At 30.6% G+C, this 21,924-nt stretch overlaps 1 protein-coding gene across 1 annotated transcript in view; it reads left to right on the top strand.

Annotated features, from left to right (window-relative positions):
- Positions 1–5,346: 5,346 nt before the first annotated feature.
- The window catches only part of LOC119614064 (tyrosine-protein phosphatase Lar-like), a gene marked incomplete at both ends in the record, with an annotated part of 33,139 nt that continues 16,561 nt past the window's right edge, over positions 5,347–21,924 (top strand). Inside the window, 5 exons of the mRNA XM_037970166.1 lie at positions 5,347–5,583; positions 5,653–5,799; positions 5,872–6,005; positions 7,067–7,208; positions 8,027–8,050. Of these exons, the coding sequence (XP_037826094.1) occupies positions 5,347–5,583; positions 5,653–5,799; positions 5,872–6,005; positions 7,067–7,208; positions 8,027–8,050 (684 nt within the window). The remainder of the gene's footprint in view (positions 5,584–5,652; positions 5,800–5,871; positions 6,006–7,066; positions 7,209–8,026; positions 8,051–21,924) is intronic.

The raw sequence follows: 21,924 nt of genomic DNA, 5'->3' as shown, positions 1-21,924 counted from the left end.
AAACCCTGGCTAATAACAACTAAATGAGAATGGTTGACAATAAGCTGTTGGCAAAATACACAAAAAAAAAAGAAAGAGATAAACAATAGAGCATAAATTTAATAGACTTGTAACAGATGGTGTTAATGTTTAATAGCAGTGCTTAATCATTAAAAATCAATAAAAAGAAGAAGTGAAGTAAGTAAATATAGTAAAGGGAGAATGAAAAACTCATGGCTCATCAATATAAAGCCTTGAGGTAGGCAACAGTAAGTGTAAAAGGAGGACTTGAGGAAGTTTTTTCTTTGATAGAGTAGTCTCAAAAATGACATCTGTTTGCTGGAAGAGAAACCATTAAAAAACAAAAATAAAGCCTTAAATTAGGCAACAATAAATCAATAAATACATTTTTGAGATCTTTGTAAGATTTAATTATTCAAAATCAATCAAAAATGAAGCTATTTTCTAGTCAAGAGACACAAAAATTCTAAAATAGACCAACGACTGAAAGTAGGCAACAGTCTTTTAAAGGGCGCTATATGCTTCTTTTGAAATTAAACTTCAGATACAAGACCTAAAACCAACAAAAAACAGAACTTTAGTTAAGTAGAAGTGTGCCCCCATTAGATTAGCTGTTAGTGTTCTTGCTTGTCTGTCTAGAGGTCGGGTTTGATTTCCACCAGAGATTCTGGTAAAGAAACGCACAACAGACCCGATAGTAGTTAAAAGGAGCCCTAAATCCAGCAACAATATTTAATGAAAAGACTATTTAAAAAATTTAACAGGATATCTGCGAAAAATGCTGAAAAATGAAAATCAAACTTTCTATTGCCTACTTCTAGTATACAAATAACAATTTAACATATAAATGTTCTGTTGATTAGCAATTTAATATGCATGAAGTAGCAATTTCATTGTATGTCGAAACAATAGTTTAAAAATTAATCAAATAAAAATAAAATTTTATTTTATTTCATTTTTTCAATTAGTTTTTTTTTTTTCTTTTGCAACAACTATCACGAAATGTATCAACATTCAAAACTAGATTTTTTAAGTGCCAATAAATATTTTGCTAAAATTTGTTTGTGATTTTTCACAAAATGGTTTAAATAATAAAAAAAGAAGAAAAAAACATTAAAACCCATCATATTCATATTATGACATAAAAATACAATACTAAAAATGAGTATTAAATAACTATTTGCAAAACCAGAATCAAATTTTCAAAAACTAACAGAAAATAAAAACGCGAGCGCTAACATTAACACAAACAGCAACAGTACTAGTAGCTGCAGCAGAAAAGAAAACAACAAGAAAACTATCAACAATATTTTTATTATTCATAGATATTTATTTTTATATGTATAAACATTTCATTGTTGTTTTGTTGCCAGTGCAACAAACATACAAAAACACACACACAAAAAAATGTTTATGTACAGCCTAAAAGTATGCAGCATTGTATTATAAACGTTATTCTCTAAACTATGCTATATATTTGTTATGTTTTGTGTTGTATGCTTCACAAAACGTAACACTTTATTGTCTATTGGCATTGTATTTATAACCATTTTATTTAACACTTTTAAATCATTTTAATGGCATTTTATTCAGTTGATAGTGGATGTCCTTCTACTTTATCTATTTATGTATTGGTTGATTGTGACACGTTTCTAACATGTCTGAAAAAGTGTTAGCAACATAATGGATGATACTATAAAACATCACACAAAATCATTTTTATATAAAATTTTTTGCCATAAACATCATCAATTGAAAATCAATACAGTAGTTGAAGAAACATTTATCTGTTTAAGGTTTAAATAAATTCAATTCAGACTAATAATTTCACTAATATACCACTATACTACTCTCAAATGTCATAACAGTTAGTTAGTTTTGCTATCCACTGTTTAAATATTAAATGCTTCTATCAAAATACATTAAATAAGGTAGTGTTGGTAAAATCGTTAGGATTACTTTGTGTTGCATGTCCAAGCATTTTGTTGCTGTTTAATTTTATTTTCATGCATCTATCAATAAATATGCTACAAAAATTGTTCTGACCATTGATGTGTTAAGTTTTTAGTTGTATAAAATACAACAACAACAAAAAACATTATAGAAAAACCTTCGCTTTTGATTGTTGTTTATTTGCAATTGTTTTTTCAATTTTGTTTTCTATGTTGTTATGTTTTTCACCATTTTACTGTTGTTTTAACCTATTTTTAGGCGTTGTTGTTCTTGCACATAGAAATTTGTTTTTATTACGTTTGTTTTTTATGGTCTAAATCATGGTGATTTCAAATATTTAAATCTATTGGTTTGAATTTTCGTTGATGCTTTTTAAATATTCAAGACCAAAAAATCGCAGTGGCAGTTGGAAAAAAAGATAACGAATTTTTTATCCATGCAAAATTACAGCATATTTTTGATTGCTTAAATCAAAATTATTTAAAACTTAAATAGAATCAAACTAGAATTGAATTGAGAATGAACTGGAACTAAACTGGAAAAGATCTATAACAGAACTACAACAGAACTAGAACAGAACTAGAACAGAACTAGAACAGAACTAGAACAGAACTAGAACAGAACTAGAACAGAACTAGAACAGAACTAGAACAGAACTAGAACAGAACTAGAACAGAAACTAGAACAGAACTAGAACAGAACTAGAACAGAACTAGAACAGAACTAGAACAGAACTAGAACAGAACTAGAACAGAACTAGAACAGAACTAGAACAGAACTAGAACAGAACTAGAACAGAACTAGAACAGAACTAGAACAGAACTAGAACAAAACTAGAACAGAACTAGAACAGAACTAGAACAGAACTAAAACAGAACTAAAACAGAACTAGAACAGAACTAGAACAGAACTAAAACAGAACTAGAACAGAACTAGAACAGAACTAGAACAGAACTAGAACAGAACTAGAACAGAACTAGAACAGAACTAGAACAGAACTAGAACAGAACAGAACAGAACAGAACAGAACAGAACTAGAACAGAACTAGAACAGAACTAGAACAGAACTAGAACAGAACTAGAACAGAACTAGAACAAACTAGAACAGAACTAGAACAGAACTAGAACAGAACTAGAACAGAACTAGAACAGAACTAGAACAGAACTAGAACAGAACTAGAACAGAACTAGAACAGAACTAGAACAGAACTAGAACAGAACTAGAACGAACTAGAACAGAACTAACGAACAGAACAGAACTAGAACTAGAACTAGAACAGAACTAGAACAGAAACTAGAACAGAACCTTAGAACAGAACTAGAAACAGAACTAGAACAGGAACTAGAACAGAACTAGAACAGAACTAGAACAGACTAGAACGACCTAGAACCGACCTAGAACAGAACTAGAACATAGAACAGAACAGAACTAGAACAGAACTAAGACTACAGAACTAGAACAGAAACTAACGAACTAGAACAGACTAGACTACAGACACAGAACTAGAACAGGAACAGAACAGAACAGAACTAGAACAGAACTAGAACAGAACTAGAACAGAACTAGAACAGAAACTAGAACAGAACTAGAACAGAACTAGAACAGAACTAGAACAGAACTAGAACAGAACTAGAACAGAACAGAACAGAACTAGAACAGAACTAGAACAGAACTAGAACAGAACTAGAACAGAACTAGAACAGAACTAGAACAGAACTAGAACAGAACTAGAACAGAACTAGAACAGAACTAGAACAGAACTAGAACAGAACTAGAACAGAACTAGAACAGAACTAGAACAGAACTAGAACAGAACTAGAACAGAACTAGAACAGAACTAGAACAGAACTAGAACAGAACTAGAACAGAACTAGAACAGAACTAGAACAGAACTAGAACAGAACTAGAACAAACTAGAACAGAACTAGAACAGAACTAGAACAGAACTAGAACAGAACTAGAACAGAACTAGAACAGAACTAGAACAGAACTAGACAGAACTAGAACAGAACTAGAACAGAACTAGAACAGAACTAGAACAGAACTAGACAGAACTAGAACAGAACTAGAACAGAACTAGAACAGAACTAGAACAGAACTAGAACAGAACTAGAACAGAACTAGAACAGAACTAGAACAGAACTAGAACAGAACTAGAACAGAACAGAACTAGAACAGAACTAGAGCAGAACTAGAACAGAACTAGTACAGAACTAGAATTGAACTAAATCTAAACTAAAAAGAAACTAAAATATCTCCAAAGTAATAAATTACCAATTTTATAACATGTTTTGAGTAAGTGTTTTTTAGCTCTAATCTTTGTAATATATTTTTAATAATTTTAAAAATATGAACATTAAGAATTTTTCAAAAACCTGAAAGGTCAACAACGTGTTTATAAATATGTGATCTTATATTAATAGCAATTAAACTTTTTGATTTATTACCATTTCTTACCTAAAAGTATGCCCCAAATTGTATTAAAAATATCTGTTTTAAATCAACCTAAAAGTATGCTGGTAAAATAAAATATATGTTATATTTTAATGTAAAATATTAATAATATTTTACAACAAAAACTTACGCATACCTACAGAAAAAGACATTTGCTTTACTTTCATTTTTGTTGTACTCTCTTTTTATTTTATGTATATATGTATGTACGTATATTTTGTTGGTCACATATTTTTGTCATAAATTTTCATATACAGAGTCCAGTCCCTTATCCATTACTTGTCTGGTTTATGGCAGTAGCCAATATATATTGACCACATTTTATGTTTCAAAAACAAGAAACAATTTATATAAATATGTTTTTTTCTCTGTAACATTTACCACAAAACAGACTAGGTTTGTAATAAAAAATATTGTTGATAAAATATAAAAATATTGATTTTTTTGTTAAATTGCAGAAAGCAAAATTTTTATGTTTTAATTTTATAAAAAAAAAAAATTTTACTTAAAATAAACTTTAGTTTTTATAAAAAAAATAAACTGGTTTAAATAAACATGTCATAAACAATATTTTAATATCAATTTAACACAAACATAAATATAAACATTTATTAACAATGATAAAGATTATAAACAATTTGACAGAGCGATAGTATATAATTTTCCCTCATATACATATGTATGTACCTGCCATGAAAGCTTTTAGTAGAGTATGGAGCAAGCTTTTTACCATATAAAAGTCTGTGACATGTATAATGTCAACAATATCATCAACTTATGATGAGTTTATAAAAGTTTTTTTTTTTTTTGTATTTATTATTAAATAAACAAAAATATTAAAAATATAAGTTATAATACCATTTATATGTATTTGTTTAAGAGTATGAGAAGGAATATACATTTTAATATAAACTTTTTTTATTATTATTATTTTCTAGGTGGCCTACAAATTGAAAACAGTCGAGAAGAGGATCAGGGTAAATATGAATGTGTGGCTGAGAATTCTGTGGGTACTGAACATTCCAAGGCTACTAACTTATATGTTAAGGTGCGTAGAGTACCACCCACCTTTTCACGACCCCCAGAGCCCATTAATGAAGTGATGTTAGGATCAAATCTTAATCTCTCTTGTATAGCAGTGGGTTCACCCATGCCACATGTTAAATGGATGAATGGTAATTGAACACATTTCTATAATTTTTATACAAATAAATATATTTACCCCAATATTATTATGCCAACAGGCGCTCAAGATTTAACACCTGAAAATAATATACCAATTGGCCGTAACATTATTGAATTGACTAATATACAGCAAAGCGCCAATTATACTTGTATAGCAGCCTCTTCATTGGGTCAAATTGAAGCCACAGCCGTGGTTAAAGTTCAATGTAAGTAATGGCTACCTTTTAAATGTCTTATAATATGATTTATTTTTACTACGTTTTCTATTTAATTTATAGCTTTACCTACCGCACCCACAGATGTACAAATTTCTGAAGTTACAGCCACCTCTGTACGTTTGGAGTGGTCTTATAAAGGCCCCGAAGACTTACAGTATTATGTGATACAATATAAACCTAAAAATGCTAATCAGGTAAGTAATAAAATAAAAGCTTTATTTATTATAGCATGGAAAGCTTTATTAGTACCTATATTTATTAAAAAAAAGCTTTTATCATAATATAGAAAAAGCTTAAAAGTTTTCAAGAAAATGTTGTTTTAAAACATCTTTAATTGAAACTTTTTCTTACAGCAAGTCAAAAGTTTAGAAGTTTATTTGAACTTACAAATCATCAAAAAGCTCATTGAAAACTCTCTAAAGTCTCAAAGTTAAAGGAGTTGTTATTTTCTTAAAAAGCGTTTCTAAAGTTTACTAAAGCTTTTGTTTGAACTTACAAATCTTCAAATTTCAGAAAAAAGCTTTAAGTACTCATCAAAGCTCTCTAAAGTCTCAAAGTTAAAGGAGTTGCTATTTTCTTAAAAAGCGTTTCTAAAGTTTACTAAAGCTTTTATTTGAACTTACAAATCTTCAAATGTCAGAAAAAAGCTTTAAATACTCATTAAAAAGCTCATTGAAAGCTCTTTAAAGTCTCAAAGTTAAAGGAGTTTTTTTTTTTTTTTAAACGTTTCTAAAGTTTACTAAAGCTTTGTAACAATTTATAAAATGGAACTAATAACTTGCTTACAAATTTGGTTTTTGTAAGTTATTTGAAAGCTTTTTATGTTTTTTGAATATGTTTTTATTATTTTTTATCTAAAGGTCCAACTCTAAAGCTCCTCTGTGTGTGCAAAAATTGTATTGATATGTTGCTAAAGCTTTCAATGTCTCTTATGTTTTTGTAAATTAAAGGCTCTTATGCACTTTACTAAAGCTTTTACAATTTTTTTTTACAATTTTGTAAAAGCTTTCAAATGTTATAAGCTTTTAAACTTCATAGGAATGTGACAAACTTTATATTTGGTGTAAGTTAATTGAAAGCACAAAGCTTTTATATACTTTATTAAAGCTTTTAAAATTTTGTAAAAGCCTTATGAGCTTTTAAACTTCAGCATGATCTTAAAGTACGAAAAAGTTGATTTTATCATTAAAGTTGTTTAATGTTAAACTTAAGCTTTTAGATAATAAACTAATTAAACTAATTTTTAAATTTTAAGGCTTTTAGCGAGATTAGCGGTATTATAACCATGTTTTATGTGGTACGAGCATTAAGTCCTTATACTGAATACGAATTTTATGTGATAGCTGTAAATAATATAGGAAGAGGACCACCATCGATACCAGCGACTTGTACCACTGGTGAGACAAGTAAGTAAAAAACTAAATGTAAAACATTAATAACAATATATAAATATCAAGAATTCAAAAGAAATTAAAGCTTCTCAAAAATGTATTTGTCAAAAGCTTTTAGACAACTTTGTTTTATAATTAAAGTTTTGAAAAAAGTTGATTTCTGTTAAAGGCCTTAAACGGCAGAAACTTTATTTTTAAAAGCTTTTGATATAAAGCTTTAAAGCTCCTTAAAAGCTCTTAAGCTTGTCATGATAAAAAAGCATTTTAAAATAGTACATTTGAAACAAACTAAGTTTTTAAAACTTTATATAGAATAATATATTTTAAAATTAAGCTTTTCAAAGCTTTTCACAAACATTTAAAGTTATCAAAATATAAAACTTTCAAAAAATTTTCAAAGCTTTTGTGTTTTCGAAAAAGTTGTAAAGATTAAGAGGAGCTTTTTTAAAATACTTGTATTTTAAATGTAAAAGCTCATTTATTTAAGGCTTTTTATAAGCTTTTAACCATATAATAAAGCTAACATTAATATTTTCTTCATTTCTTGTCTCTTTACATGCTTCAAAAAGGATTTTTTTCATATATATTTTTTTGTTCAAAATCAGTTTTAGTTTTGCAATTTTCAGTTCCCTAAAACAGCTTTAAAGCTGCAGTTTTATTTGTTTTATTTTACCGTTTAAACCTTTAAAAGTAGTAATTTTAATTTCTTTTTCAACTCTACTCAAAAAACCATATTCTTGTTCTCTTTTTCTACTTTGAAAAACTATTCATTTTTATAATGCTTACTCAAACACAATTGGATATTTTCTACAACATACATTTAGGCGATTTTACATATGGTGGAGCAAGTAAGTATTTCTTTTTTACTCTTTTTACCATAATTTCTTTAAACCAAACGAAAGATGAGAGCAAAAAATTGTAAAATTTTTGCTCATTGTGCTGTTTTTTTTTTTTTTTTTTATTATATTTAACTACCTGTCATTAAGTTAAATATACACTTTTTGTAAAAAGCTTTTATATGTTCGTGTCAGTGTCTGTATGGTATATTTGGCATCATAAAAAATGTTTCAGAATATCAATGCCGAAGAAATAGAGGCAATAAATGAATGGGTTATTGCAATTTAAACATAAAAATAGCAACTGAATTTAAAAGCTGAAAAAAAATATGGATACTGAACCAAAAAGGAATAATAATAAAAGTGAAGCAAAGAATACGATTATGTGTGCAATTGCATATTAACAATTGTGTAAAGTAGATGTGTGTGTGTATGGAACCAATACACGTAGTTTGTATGTGTAAGAACACATTTGCTGTGAGAATAAGTTGGCATGCGAAGTACGTCTGAAAAGCATATTGTCCATTGACCATAATTCTACTTGACTTTTGGATTTATTGTACAGCCCTCGTATAAAGTGAAGAAAATTTTATAGAATGAATAAGTTTTTTGTATAAAGATTTCTAATGGTATATAAATACTTTAGGTTCATTACACCCTACTGTAGCCATAAAAAAGAATACAAACAGAACTGAACTGAACTAGAAAATAACCAAAACTCAATTCGAACAAAACTAGTTACGAAATTTCTTGTGTTCAGGAACCGATAGCCAAAACCGTATATATGCAATAAGTCACACAAATTTCGTTACGATCCCCACTTAAACTTTCCTTTATTTAATAAATTTTTGTTGTATATTTTTATTATTATTTTTTAAGTATTTTATACATGTATGTATGGTATGATATGACCAAAGAAGATTATCGTATTAAAATTGCAGCTGGTGATACTTTTACTGTGTGTACGTCTGTCCTCTTGTCTACGAATACAATTGCAATTGTAACTCCATATGAGTGCTGTCTGCATCTGACTGGAGTTTCATTATGTAAAGCGCATTTTATTCTAGTTATATTTGGTCAATCAATAAATTTATTTAAATGATAGGGTATTGTTTTCAAAATAAAGTTATAAAATTTAATAGTTACTGAGAAATAAAGAACCAAACAATGGATGTTAAAATAAGCATTAGTAATATGTAGGGAAAATAAGTAAGAAGCTAAAAGAAAAGATTGTTGGGCAAGAGATATAAATTATTAAATTAGTTCCAGTTCAGCTCTAACTCAGTTCTAGTTCAGTTCTAGTTCAGTTCTAGTTCAGTTCTAGTTCAGTTCTAGTTCAGTTCTAGTTCAGTTCTAGTTCAGTTCTAGTTCAGTTCTAGTTCAGTTCTAGTTCAGTTCTTGTTCAGTTCTAGTTCAGTTCTAGTTCAGTTCTAGTTCAGTTCTAGTTCAGTTCTAGTTCAGTTCTAGTTCAGTTCTAGTTCAGTTCTAGTTCAGTTCTAGTTCAGTTCTAGTTCAGTTCTAGTTCAGTTCTAGTTCAGTTCTAGTTCAGTTCTAGTTCAGTTCTAGTTCAGTTCTAGTTCAGTTCTAGTTCAGTTCTAGTTCAGTTCTAGTTCAGTTCTAGTTCAGTTCTAGTTCAGTTCTAGTTCAGTTCTAGTTCAGTTCTAGTTCAGTTCTAGTTCAGTTCTAGTTCAGTTCTAGTTCAGTTCTAGTTCAGTTCTAGTTCAGTTCTAGTTCAGTTCTAGTTCAGTTCTAGTTCAGTTCTAGTTCAGTTCTAGTTCAGTTCTAGTTCAGTATTCTAGTTCAGTTCTAGTTCAGTTCTAGTTCAGTTCTAGTTCAGTTCTAGTTTCAGTTCTAGTTCAGTTCTAGTTCAGTTCTAGTTCAGTTCTAGTTCAGTTCTAGTTCAGTTATAGTTCAGTTCTAGTTCAGTTCTAGTTAGTTCTAGTTCAGTTCTAGTTCAGTTCTAGTTCAGTTCTAGTTCAGTTCTAGTTCCAGTTCTAGTTCAGTTCTAGTTCAGTTCTAGTTCAGTTCTAGTTCAGTTCTAGTTCAGTTCTAGTTCAGTTCTAGTTCAGTTCTAGTTCAGTTCTAGTTCAGTTCTAGTTCAGTTCTAGTTCAGTTCTAGTTCAGTTCTAGTTCAGTTCTAGTTCAGTTCTAGTTCAGTTCTAGTTCAGTTCTAGTTCAGTTCTAGTTCAGTTCTAGTTCAGTTCTAGTTCAGTTCTAGTTCAGTTCTAGTTCAGTTCTAGTTCAGTTCTAGTTCAGTTCTAGTTCAGTTCTAGTTCAGTTCTAGTTCAGTTCTAGTTCAGTTCTAGTTCAGTTCTAGTTCAGTTCTAGTTCAGTTCTAGTTCAGTTCTAGTTCAGTTCTAGTTCAGTTCTAGTTCAGTTCTAGTTCAGTTCTAGTTCAGTTCTAGTTCAGTTCTAGTTCAGTTCTAGTTCAGTTCTAGTTCAGTTCTAGTTCAGTTCTACTTCAGTTCTAGTTCAGTTCTAGTTCAGTTCTAGTTCAGTTCTAGTTCAGTCCCTTATCAGTTCTACTTCATTTCTACTGCAGTTCTAGTTTATTTCACTTCAAGTTCACAAAGTTATTTAAACAAAATCCCAAATAATTTAAAATCATATTATTCTTTAATCTCACACCTTCCTCCTTCTCCTCTGTCGTTTTCTTTTACTCCACTTAATCCCTCCTATTTCTATTAAAATTTAAATCTTCTTTTAAATTCCCTTAGTCTTTCATTTATTTTGTGCTGTCCCAGTTTTGTTTTCACATTCATTAAAGTTCTCTCTAACGTCAAAAGAAAAAAACTTTAAAACTTCATTAACAAATTTCACTTTGTGTATGTGGGTGTGTGTGTGTGACCAGCACATTAAGAAGATTTTAATACAAAAAAACCAGTTTTGCCCCAAAGCCGATTAACCTTGAAACAAAATAATAAAAGTTTCGACTTCTACAATATTGTAAGTTTAAAGTTTTTTTTTTTTTAAGTTGTAACTGCCAACCATTGCCCAAAATAAACCACAAAAGATGACTTAATTAAAAGCAATAACCATAAGGAAAAAATATTTCATAAACATACATTTGTAAGCACAAAGTAGAGATGTTGGTACGATTGCTAAGCCTAAAAGTAGGCAAAAGTTTTTAATTAAGAGAAACGGCAAACACAAGCTAACAAATGAAAATTATTGTAGAAAAAATATTACAATGACAGGAGTTTACATATTTTACAAAATAAAAATTTAAATAACAAAAATATCAGAATTTTGTAGTTGTTGTTGGAAAAAATCGAAGTTGGCTTTCACTTTGCGTGTCTCCAATAAAGCATTAAATTACTTGGACTTTTGTGTAAAAAAAATTGTTTTAAACAATGTTACTAACAAAATAAAGTAAAATTTAAATGCGTTTACGTGATTTTACTTTTTTGGCATATTTTTAGTTTGAAACGTTTTTTAACTATAAAAATCAGATACATATAAAAAATATAAAATAAATTGTTATAGAGCTACAGAAAAAAAATTAAGCTTTCTACATTTTTTCAATAACTGGAGTAAAACGAAATTTATGCAATATTGCTTAAAAGTCATTTCAAACTGTCCCTATTAAGCAACAGCAGGAGAGTAATTTATGGATTTTATTTTTTTTACTTTTTGCATTGCAAAATCTATTTGTTTCCTTTAAAATAAAAGAAAAAATTATGGGAAATAAAAAAGTTTTAAGGTAATTTTGCCTTACATTTTATCTGTTATCATTTTGTCTAACATTAGTTGGTTTTTTTTTTTCTATTTTCCTAAGTAAACTCTTTTGTCTTTTACAGATATTTGGCCAATAGATAGATATTGTATAGATGATTGCCAATTGTTACAATATGGCTGCGTTTTGCTACGTTTGATAACTATAATTGTAGCAATAAAAGTTTGTTTTAACTTTTTTTGTTTGCTACGAAATGAAATTGTTGGCAATGTTTTTTTTTCTTTTCTCTGCTAAAGCTTTATGGTTTAAATCCAAAATACAGAGAAAAAGAGAAAAAAAAGCAAAATCACAATTACTACAAACGGAAGTTTATATACGCACTCAGGCAAATATAGACAGACTGAATAACACACACACACAAACATGCACACAACTGCAAAACTTTTGTTAAATATTTTAGTTTGTAAAACAAAGCCATACACACACACCTACATATAACAACTAAAGAACCAGCAGCTATAATTGTGATTGCTCCTGCAAGATATATGTAGACAAAAAAAAAAAAAGGTACTGACTCGGAATTAGTAACTGAACGAACGAACCAACAGGAGAAAAGAACGTCAAATTCCCATAACAATGCAAACTTTATGCGTTTGTTGTAAAAAATAATAAAAAATAAACTTAAAAGTAATAAATGCATTAAAAAATATTGTTAATGCCAGTCGGTTGGTATCATTTGGGTTCTGTTAGTTGGTTTTGTTAGTTGCGGTAAAATTTAAAAGTTCAAACGTTTAATGGAGATAAAGTTTACATCAGTAATTTTGCAATTTTTTGTTATTTGCTTTAAGGAACCGGGTAATTTAAAAGTTATTTAATGGAGTTGTTTTTTTGGAGGAAAAGGATTAGGTGGTAATTATGAAATATTAAAAGTAAATATGGTATTTAGTTAAATCTATAGGCTATCCTATAGCTCAGACTACTGATTGTTATACTGTCCAGATTATAGTCTATTCTATTCTGTAGTCCAAACTATAGACTATTCTATAGTCCCGACTATAGACTATTCTATAGTTCCGACTACAGACTATTCTATAGTCCCGACTATAGACTATTCTATAGTCCCGACTATAGACTGTTCTATAGTCCAGCCAATAGACTATTCTATAGTCCAGCCAATAGACTGTTCTATAGTCCAGCCAATAGACTGTTCTATAGTCCATCCAATAGACTGTTCTATAGTCCAGCCAATAGACTGTTCTATAGTCCATCCAATAGACTATTCTATAGTCCAGCCAATAGACTGTTCTATAGTCCAGACTATAGACTGTTCTATAGTCCAGACTATATACTGTTCTATAGTCCAGACAATAGACTGTTCTATAGTCCAGACTATAGACTGTTCTATAGTCCAGACTATAGACCGTTTTATGGTCCAGACTATAGACTGTTTTATAGTCCAGACTATAGACTGACTGTTTTATAGTCCAGACTATAGACTGTTTTATAGTCCAGACTATAGACTGTTCTATAGTCCAGACTATAGACTGTTTTATAGTCCAGACTATAGACTGTTCTATAGCCCAGACTATAGACTGTTCTATAGTCCAGACTGTAGACTGTTCTATAGTATAGACTATAGATTGTTCTATAGTATAGACTATAGATTGTTCTATAGTCCAGCCAATAGACTGTTCTATAGTCCAGCCAATAGACTGTTCTATAGTCCAGACTATAGTCTATTCTATAGTCCAGACTATAGTCTATTCTACAGTCCTGACTATAGACTGTTCTATAGTCCAGACTATAGACTGTTTTATAGTTCAGACAATTGACTGTTCTATAGTCCAGACTATAGACTGTTCTATAGTCCAGACTATAGACTGTTCTATAGTCCAGACTATAGACTGTTCTATAGTCCAGACTATAGTCTATTCTATACTCCAGACTATAGTCTTTTTTATAGTCCGGACTATAGTTTATTCTATATTCCAGACTATAGTCTATTCTATATTCCAGACTATAGTCTATTCTATAGTCCTGACTATAGACTATTCTATAGTCCAGACTATAGACTGTTCTATAGTCCAAACTATAGACTGTTCTATAGTCCAGACTATAGACTATTCTATAGTCCAGACTATTGACTGTTCTATTGTCCAGACTGTAGACTGTTCTATAGTGCAGACTATAGATTGTTCTATAGTCCAGACTGTAGACTATTCTATAGTGCAGACTATAGATTGTTCTATAGTCCAGACTACAGACTATTCCGTATAGTCCAGACTATAGAATGTTCTATAGTTCAGACTATAGAAAGTTCTATAGTCTAAACTATAAACAGCTATATAGTCCAGACTAGATACTGTTTTATAGTCTATTCTCTAGTCCATAATTTTAATATGTTTAAGATTGTTGTAGAAAATATTATCTTCTATTTACTCTTTACGTCTTTCAGTATTTCCAAAATATTTTATTTTCAAATTATACATATGTCTCGTCTTGTTACCAAATTACAGATTAAAATAACTACCATATCAGTTACTTAACTGTATGTCCCTAATAATGTTTTCGAAAAGAAATCTTGTTGTTCTCTTATTAGAAAAATTTAAATTTTATTTTTAATATTTAAACAATTCTAGTAAAACTAATTACTTTTTCACACTAAACTTCAAGCTAACTAACTAATTGTTGAACTATACATTTAAGACAAAAAGCAGACTACCAGTTAAGGTTGTAGTTACATATTACGATTACGTACAATTTTCTATAATAAAATTTTATGTTTTTAAACATTAAAGCCCATTAAAATGTCTTTAAATAAATTATCAAATGAGTTAGTTTGTATTGCCAGTGTTCTAAAACAAGTGCGTATGTGTTTGTGAGTATAATTTAGAAGAAGAAGAAATGGAGCTGTATACAACATTTAAAATCGAGAACAAAAACCCCATTACAAATGTCAAGCACATTTGCCAAACAGTGTCAGTATGAGGTCAAAAATATCAACGATGCAATGTACAACAAATACAACGTATGTGCCAAAAAAAGAACAACAACAATAACAACAAAATTAAAACATAGAGCAAAACAAATACTTACACTCATGCATACATTGATATAAACAAACATACCAATACATAAACACTTTTTAAATGCACACATAAAAACATACCTCCCATATCCGCATCCGTTTGCAAAAGAATCATTTAAACATTTAAATGTATGAATTCATGCAATTACATAGAAGTGTTCTAAATTTATCGGTAGATTATGGAACTAGTTTCCTATTGTGTTGGTAATAAAAAATATACATTTTTATATGTTATAATTTTAAGGATTTAAAGGTGATGGCTTAAATAAGCCTTTGAAGATGCAGGGTTTTTGAAGGTGAATTTTGATGCACGTGTGCGTTTGAGTGTGCGTATGCTGAAGAATTATAAAGAGACCACATTACCATGTAGTGCAATAAACTTCCCTTTCCCTTAATGCACATACAAAAAATTTAGAAAAACTGGAGGACAAACTTAACATCCGGTAGTAGCATAGATACTAAGGAACTAAACTAGAACTGAACTGAACAAGAACTGAACTAGAACTGAACTAGAACTGAACTAGAACTGAACTAGAACTGAACTAGAACTGAACTAGAACTGAACCAGAACTGAATTAGAACTGAACTGAACAAGAACTGAACTAGAACTGAACTAGAACTGAACTAGAGCTGAACTAGAACTGAACCAGAACTGAATTAGAACTGAACTAGAACAGAACTAGAACTGAACTGAACTAGAACTGACTAGAACTGAACTAGAACTGAACTAGAACTGAACTAGAACTGAACTAGAACTGAACTAGAACTGAACTAGAACTGAACTAGAACTGAACTAGAACTGAACTAGAACTGAACTAGAACTGAACTAGAACTGAACTAGAACTGAACTAGAACTGAACTAGAACTGAACTAGAACTGAACTAGAACTGAACTAGAACTGAACTAGAAACTAGAACTGAACTAGAACTGAACTAGAACTGACTAGAACTGAACTAGAACTGAACTAGAACTGACTAGAACTGAACTAGAACTGAACTAGAACTGAACTAGAACTGAACTAGAACTGAACTAGAACTGAACTAGAACTGAACTAGAACTGAACTAGAACTGAACTAGAACTGAACTAGAACTGAACTAGAACTGAACTAGAACTGAACTAGAACTGAACTAGAACTGAACTAGAACTGAACTAGAACTGAACTAGAACTGAACTAGAACTGAACTAGAACTGAACTAGAACTGAACTAGAACTGAACTAGAACTGAACTAGAACTGAACTAGAACTGAACTAGAACTGAACTAGAACTGAACTAGAACTGAACTAGAACTGAACTAGAACTGAACTAGAACTGAACTAGAACTGAACTAGAACTGAACTAGAACTGAACTAGAACTGAACTAGAACTGAACTAGAACTGAACTAGAACTGAACTAGAACTGAACTAGAACTGAACTAGAACTGAACTAGAACTGACTACTAGAACTGAACTAGAACTGAACTAGAACTGAACTAGAACTGAACTAGAACTGAACTAGAACTGAACTAGAACTGAACTAAACTGAACTAGAACTGAACTAGAACTGAACTAGAACTGAACTAGAACTGAACTAGAACTGAACTAGAACTGAACTAGAACTGAACTAGAACTGAACTAGAACTGAACTAGAAACTGAACTAGAACTGAACTAGAACTGAAACTAGAACTGAACTAGAACTGAACTAGAACTGAACTAGAACTGACTAGAACTGAACTAGAACTGAACTAGAACTGAACTAGAACTGAACTAGAACTGAACTAGAACTGAACTAGAACTGAACTAGAACTAGACGAACTAGAACTGAACTAGAACTGAACTAGAACTGAACTAGAACTGAACTAGAACTGAACTAGAACTGAAACTAGAACTGAACTAGAACTGAACTAGAACTGAACTAGAACTGAACTAGAACTGAACTAGAACTGAACTAGAACTGAAACTAGAACTGAACTAGAACTGAACTAGAACTGAACTAGAACTGAACTAAACTGAACTAGAACTACTATAAATGAACTAGAACTGAACGAGAACTGAACAGAACTGAACTAGAACTGAACTAGAACTGAACTAGAACTGAACTAGAACTAGAACTAGAACTGAACTAGAACTAAGAACTAGAACTGAACTAGAACTGAAACTAGAACTGAACTAGAACTGAACAGAACTGAAACTAGAACTGAAACTAGAACTGAAACTAGAACATGAACTAAGAACTGAAACTAGAACTGAACTAGAACTGAACTAGAACCTGAACTAGAACTGAACTAGAACTGAACTAGAACTGAACGATAACTTGAACTAGAACTGAAACTAGAATTGAACTAGAACTAGAACTAGAACTGAACTAGAACTGAACTAGAACTGAACTAGAACTGAACTAGAACTGAACTAGAACTGAACTAGAACTGAACTAGAACTGAACTAGAACTGAACTAGAACTAGAACTAGAACTGAACTAGAACTAAACTAGAACTGAACTAGAACTGAACTAGAACTGAACTAGAACTGAACTAGAACTAAACTAGAACTGAACTAGAACTGAACTAGAACTGAACTAGAACTGAACTAGAACTGAACTAGAACTGAACTAGAACTGAACTAGAACTGAACTAGAACTGAACTAGAACTGAACTAGAATTGAACTAGAACTGAACTAGAACTGAACTAGAACTGAACTAGAACTGAACTAGAACTGAACTAGAACTGAACTAGAATTGAACTAGAACTGAACTAGAACTGAACCAGAACTGAACTAGAATTGAACCAGAACTGAACTAGAATTGAACTAGAACTGAACTAGAACTAGAACCGGGCTGGAAGTTTATACTAATTTTTTTCGATTTTCACCATTTTAGTTTCTATTGTGTTGATCAAATTATTATACCATCTTTATTGTTGTAGTGAGCACAACAAAATAAGGATAAAAGAACATGATGTGATGAGCTGTTGAACAGGGGGCGGAATAGGTAGTTAACAAAAATAAAGTTAGAGAGTAAATGTATCCTATACACGGATACATACATACATATTTACAGCACTATCTCATGAACTTTTGAACTAATGTGTGTAGTTTTTTTGCACTATGTCTTTTTTCAGAATTGTGTAAAAAACCAAACAATACACCTACATACACACATGTACATACATACAATTAGAGAGCGTTGAAACTTAAACAAGATTTAAATGTAGGCATATCCCGGCAGTTCGCGCTAAATGTTTCGATGTAAAGATTTGACCGACTAAAACTAACATTTACCTACGATAACAAATTAATTAGCAGACAGTCTATTTTCTATAGTATAGCAAAAAAAAATTAAATAATTTGTATATATTTATATTAGTTAGAGTCTGCAACCAATGAAAAACTCCTTCTAAAACCGCTGGGAAAGTTTTAGGTATTTTGTTTGTTAACCTAACAAGTTATGTCTTTGAAATGTGTTTTAAATGCTGATGTTGCCTGTTAGTTCAAACTAACTGCAACTACGTATAAACTGTCTATCTGTGAATATGTATTTATATTTGAATGTGTTTGCATATGAAAAATCATACATATGCGTGTCTGTGTTTGTTGCTGCACATCCTGAATATTCTATACAATCATAGAAAAGCTCGCGCTCAATATAACAACGACTCTTATGCAAATCTCAAAAGATGTTAAACTAAGGCAACCAACCATCCAAACAGCCAGCCAGCCGTTTTTGCTCTTACTACTGTTCAGGAAAAGTAAAAAAAAATCTTCTGGTGCACAGGCCAAATCATATTTTTTTCTTGCTATTTGCTCCATTCTTTTTGAAATCATATCTGTAGCACGCTTTGCTCTATTTCTGTTCATAGACATTTCAGTAGGAGTTAATTTGTATGTGTATTTGCATTGGTCCTCAGGTAAAAACTCTTGGCAAAATGTTTGGTATCATGTTCTATGATATTTCCAGATTCGGTTTTTCCCTCGTTTCTTTAATTCTTTGATGACTAACGTTTTTTTCTTACTGTTTTTTATGAACTACAAATCTATACAGTGGAAGGTATAGTGTGTTTGATGTGATGTTTGTCTGGACTATAACTGTACCAGAACTGAACTAAAACTAAACTAGAACTGAGCTAGAACTGAACTAAAACTGAACTAGAACTGAACTAGAACTGAACTAGAACTGAACTAGAACTGAACCTAGAACTGAACTAGAACTGAACTAGAAACTGAACTAGAACTGAACTAGAACTGAACTAGAACTGAACTAGAACTGAACTAGAACTGAACTAGAACTGAACTAGAACTGAACTAGAACTGAACTAGAACTGAAACTAGAACTGAACTAGAACTGAACTAGAACTGAACTAGAACTGAACTAGAACTGAACTAGACTGAACTAGAACTGAACTAGAACTGAACTAGAACTGAACTAGAACTGAACTAGAACTGAACTAGAACTGAACTAGAACTGAACTAGAACTGAACTAGAAACTGAACTAGAACTGAACTAGAACTGAACTAGAACTGAACTAGAACTGACTAGAACTGAACTAGAACTCAACCTAGAACTGAACTAGAACTGAACTAGAACTGAACTAGAACTCACCAAACTGAACTAGAACTGAACTAGAACTGAACTAGAAACTGAACTAGAATAACTGAACTAGAACTGAACTAGAACTGACTAGAACTGAACTAGAACTGAACTAGAACTGAAACTAGAACTGAACTAGAACTGAACTAGAACTGAACTAGAACTGAACTAGAACTGAACTAGAACTGAACTAGAACTGAACTAGAACTGAACTAGAACTGAACTAGAACTGAACTAGAACTGAACTAGAACTGAACTAGAACTGAACTAGAACTGAACTAGAACTGAACTAGAACTAAACTAGAACTGAACTAGAACTGAACAGAAAATGAACTGAACTAATAAATGTCCTTAATCTAGTGTGAAGTATCCTACGGCCGGCCTTGCCCGACATTAATTTCATAAAATTTTTATAGTCCTTTGCTGAAACTGTATGCCACATATGAAAGTGTGTTTGTGTGTGTGATACAGACTGAATGCTTAAGTGAGTGTGTTAAGTAAAACAGCCTGGTAGAGGAAATGGGGTGTAGAGATAGAAAAGGCCCTATGAAACTAAAAAAAAATACATACATAGTATTGTGAAAATTGGAAATTATTGATTGGCCATTAGCCAAAAACTAGTCATTGAGTAATTCCATACGATTCGCCATGAATTAATGAAAACGATGATATCGTTTCCCTTTCCATACATATAGCAATGACACAGTGCAAGTGTGGATAAGGGAAGACAATAGAAGAAGTAAATATACCTTTAAAATGTTAAGCAAATAATATTTCAGCTTTTAAAGAGTTAAACACATACAGGGCTTATTTAGCTTCTTTAATAGCATATTAAACCATTATTTTTATAACATACATAAATGATTCTCTTCTTTGATCTCTCGTTATGTAAATATTGACTCTTTGAAGTATTTCTTAACTATTGAAATTTATTTTCTTTGCATACTTTTAGGCTATAAACTCAAGAAAAAAACAACAAGTATTTATTTTTATTACCAAAATATGCGTTAAGTTTGGCAAACCTTCTCTCATTTCAGATAATTTATATGCATATAAATTTTCAATTCCTTAAAAATGTATAATGTCTATATAGTTATAAATAAATCTAAGATATAAAATCAATGATAATACGCAAAAAGTATTCCTACATACTTATTTATTTCTTCTTTTTTTAATTCCACTGAAACAAAATATAAAATTTTACATTGCCATTTTGTTGGCCATATTTTCGCAAAACCCCTGGTAATATATTCAATAAATTTGCCATAGCATGCCAATATTTTAACATACGTTTGTTTTTCCCCAAAAAAATTTGCATATTGTGTTATAAAATATTTTCAGTATTTTTGCTGTTCCTACACCCTCTCCTCTCTTTGGGTATTATTTTTCTGTATAGCAAAGGATGTTTTCATGTTTTGCGAATAAATTCGCCAGAAATTGTACATATGTACTTGTATAAACTTGTACTACAAATAAACCCACACAGCTGCTGGTAAAGATGAAAATTTGAGTAAAAACTTAAATAATGTGAAAATTTGTTGTGGTAAATTTTATATTAAATTTTTAAAGTTTTATTAAATTTCTAGAAAAAGTTTTAAAATGGAAATAATTAAAAAGATTATGGATGCTTGTAATTGAAGTTTTTATTTAAATAAATATATTGAACTATAACAGAACTAGAAGTCAATTAAAATTGCACTAGAACTGAACTAGAACTGAACTAGAACTGAACTAGAACTGAACTAGAACTGAACTAGAACTGAACTAGAACTGAACTAGAACTGAACTAGAACTGAACTAGACTGAACTAGAACTGAACTAGAACTGAACTAGAACTGAACTAGAACTGAACTAGAACTGAACTAAAACTGAATTAGAACTGAACTAGAACTGAACTAGAACTGAACTAGAACTGAACTAGAACTGAACTAAAACTGAACTAGAACTGAACTAGAACTGAACTAGAACTGAACTAGAACTGAACTAGAACTGAACTAGAACTAAACTAGAACTGAACTAGAACCAGAACTGAACTAGAACTAAACTAGAACTGAACTAGAACTGAACTAGAACTGAACTAGAACTGAACTAGAACTGAACTAGAACTGAACTAGAACTGAACTAGAACTGAACTAGAACTGAACTAGAACTGAACTAGAACTGAACTAGAACTGAACTAGAACTGAACTAGAACTGAACTAGAACTGAACAAGAACTGAACTAGAACTGAACTAGAACTGAACTAGAACTAACTAGAACTGAACTAGAACTGAACTAGAACTGAACTAGAACTGAACTAGAACTGAACTAGAACTGAACTAGAACTGAACTAGAACTGAACTAGTACTGAACTAGAACTGAACAAGAACTGAACTAGAACTGAACTAGAACTGAACTAGAACTAAACTAGAACTGAACTAGAACCAGAACTGAACTAGAACTAAACTAGAACTGAACTAGAACTAAATTAGAACTGAATTTGAACATAAATATTAATTTATTTTTACTCAATATACTTAAAGATACATGTTTCTCGATTCATGAGTCCTTCTTCTAGAAT

Source organism: Lucilia sericata, unplaced genomic scaffold (assembly GCF_015586225.1).
Source record: "Lucilia sericata isolate MDLA Ls3-8-SP2 unplaced genomic scaffold, ASM1558622v1 Contig002546F_arrow, whole genome shotgun sequence".
Lineage (NCBI taxonomy): Eukaryota > Metazoa > Arthropoda > Insecta > Diptera > Calliphoridae > Lucilia > Lucilia sericata.
The sequence above is the reverse complement of the archived record's forward strand: the minus strand, read 5'-3'. Positions and strand labels throughout refer to the sequence as shown.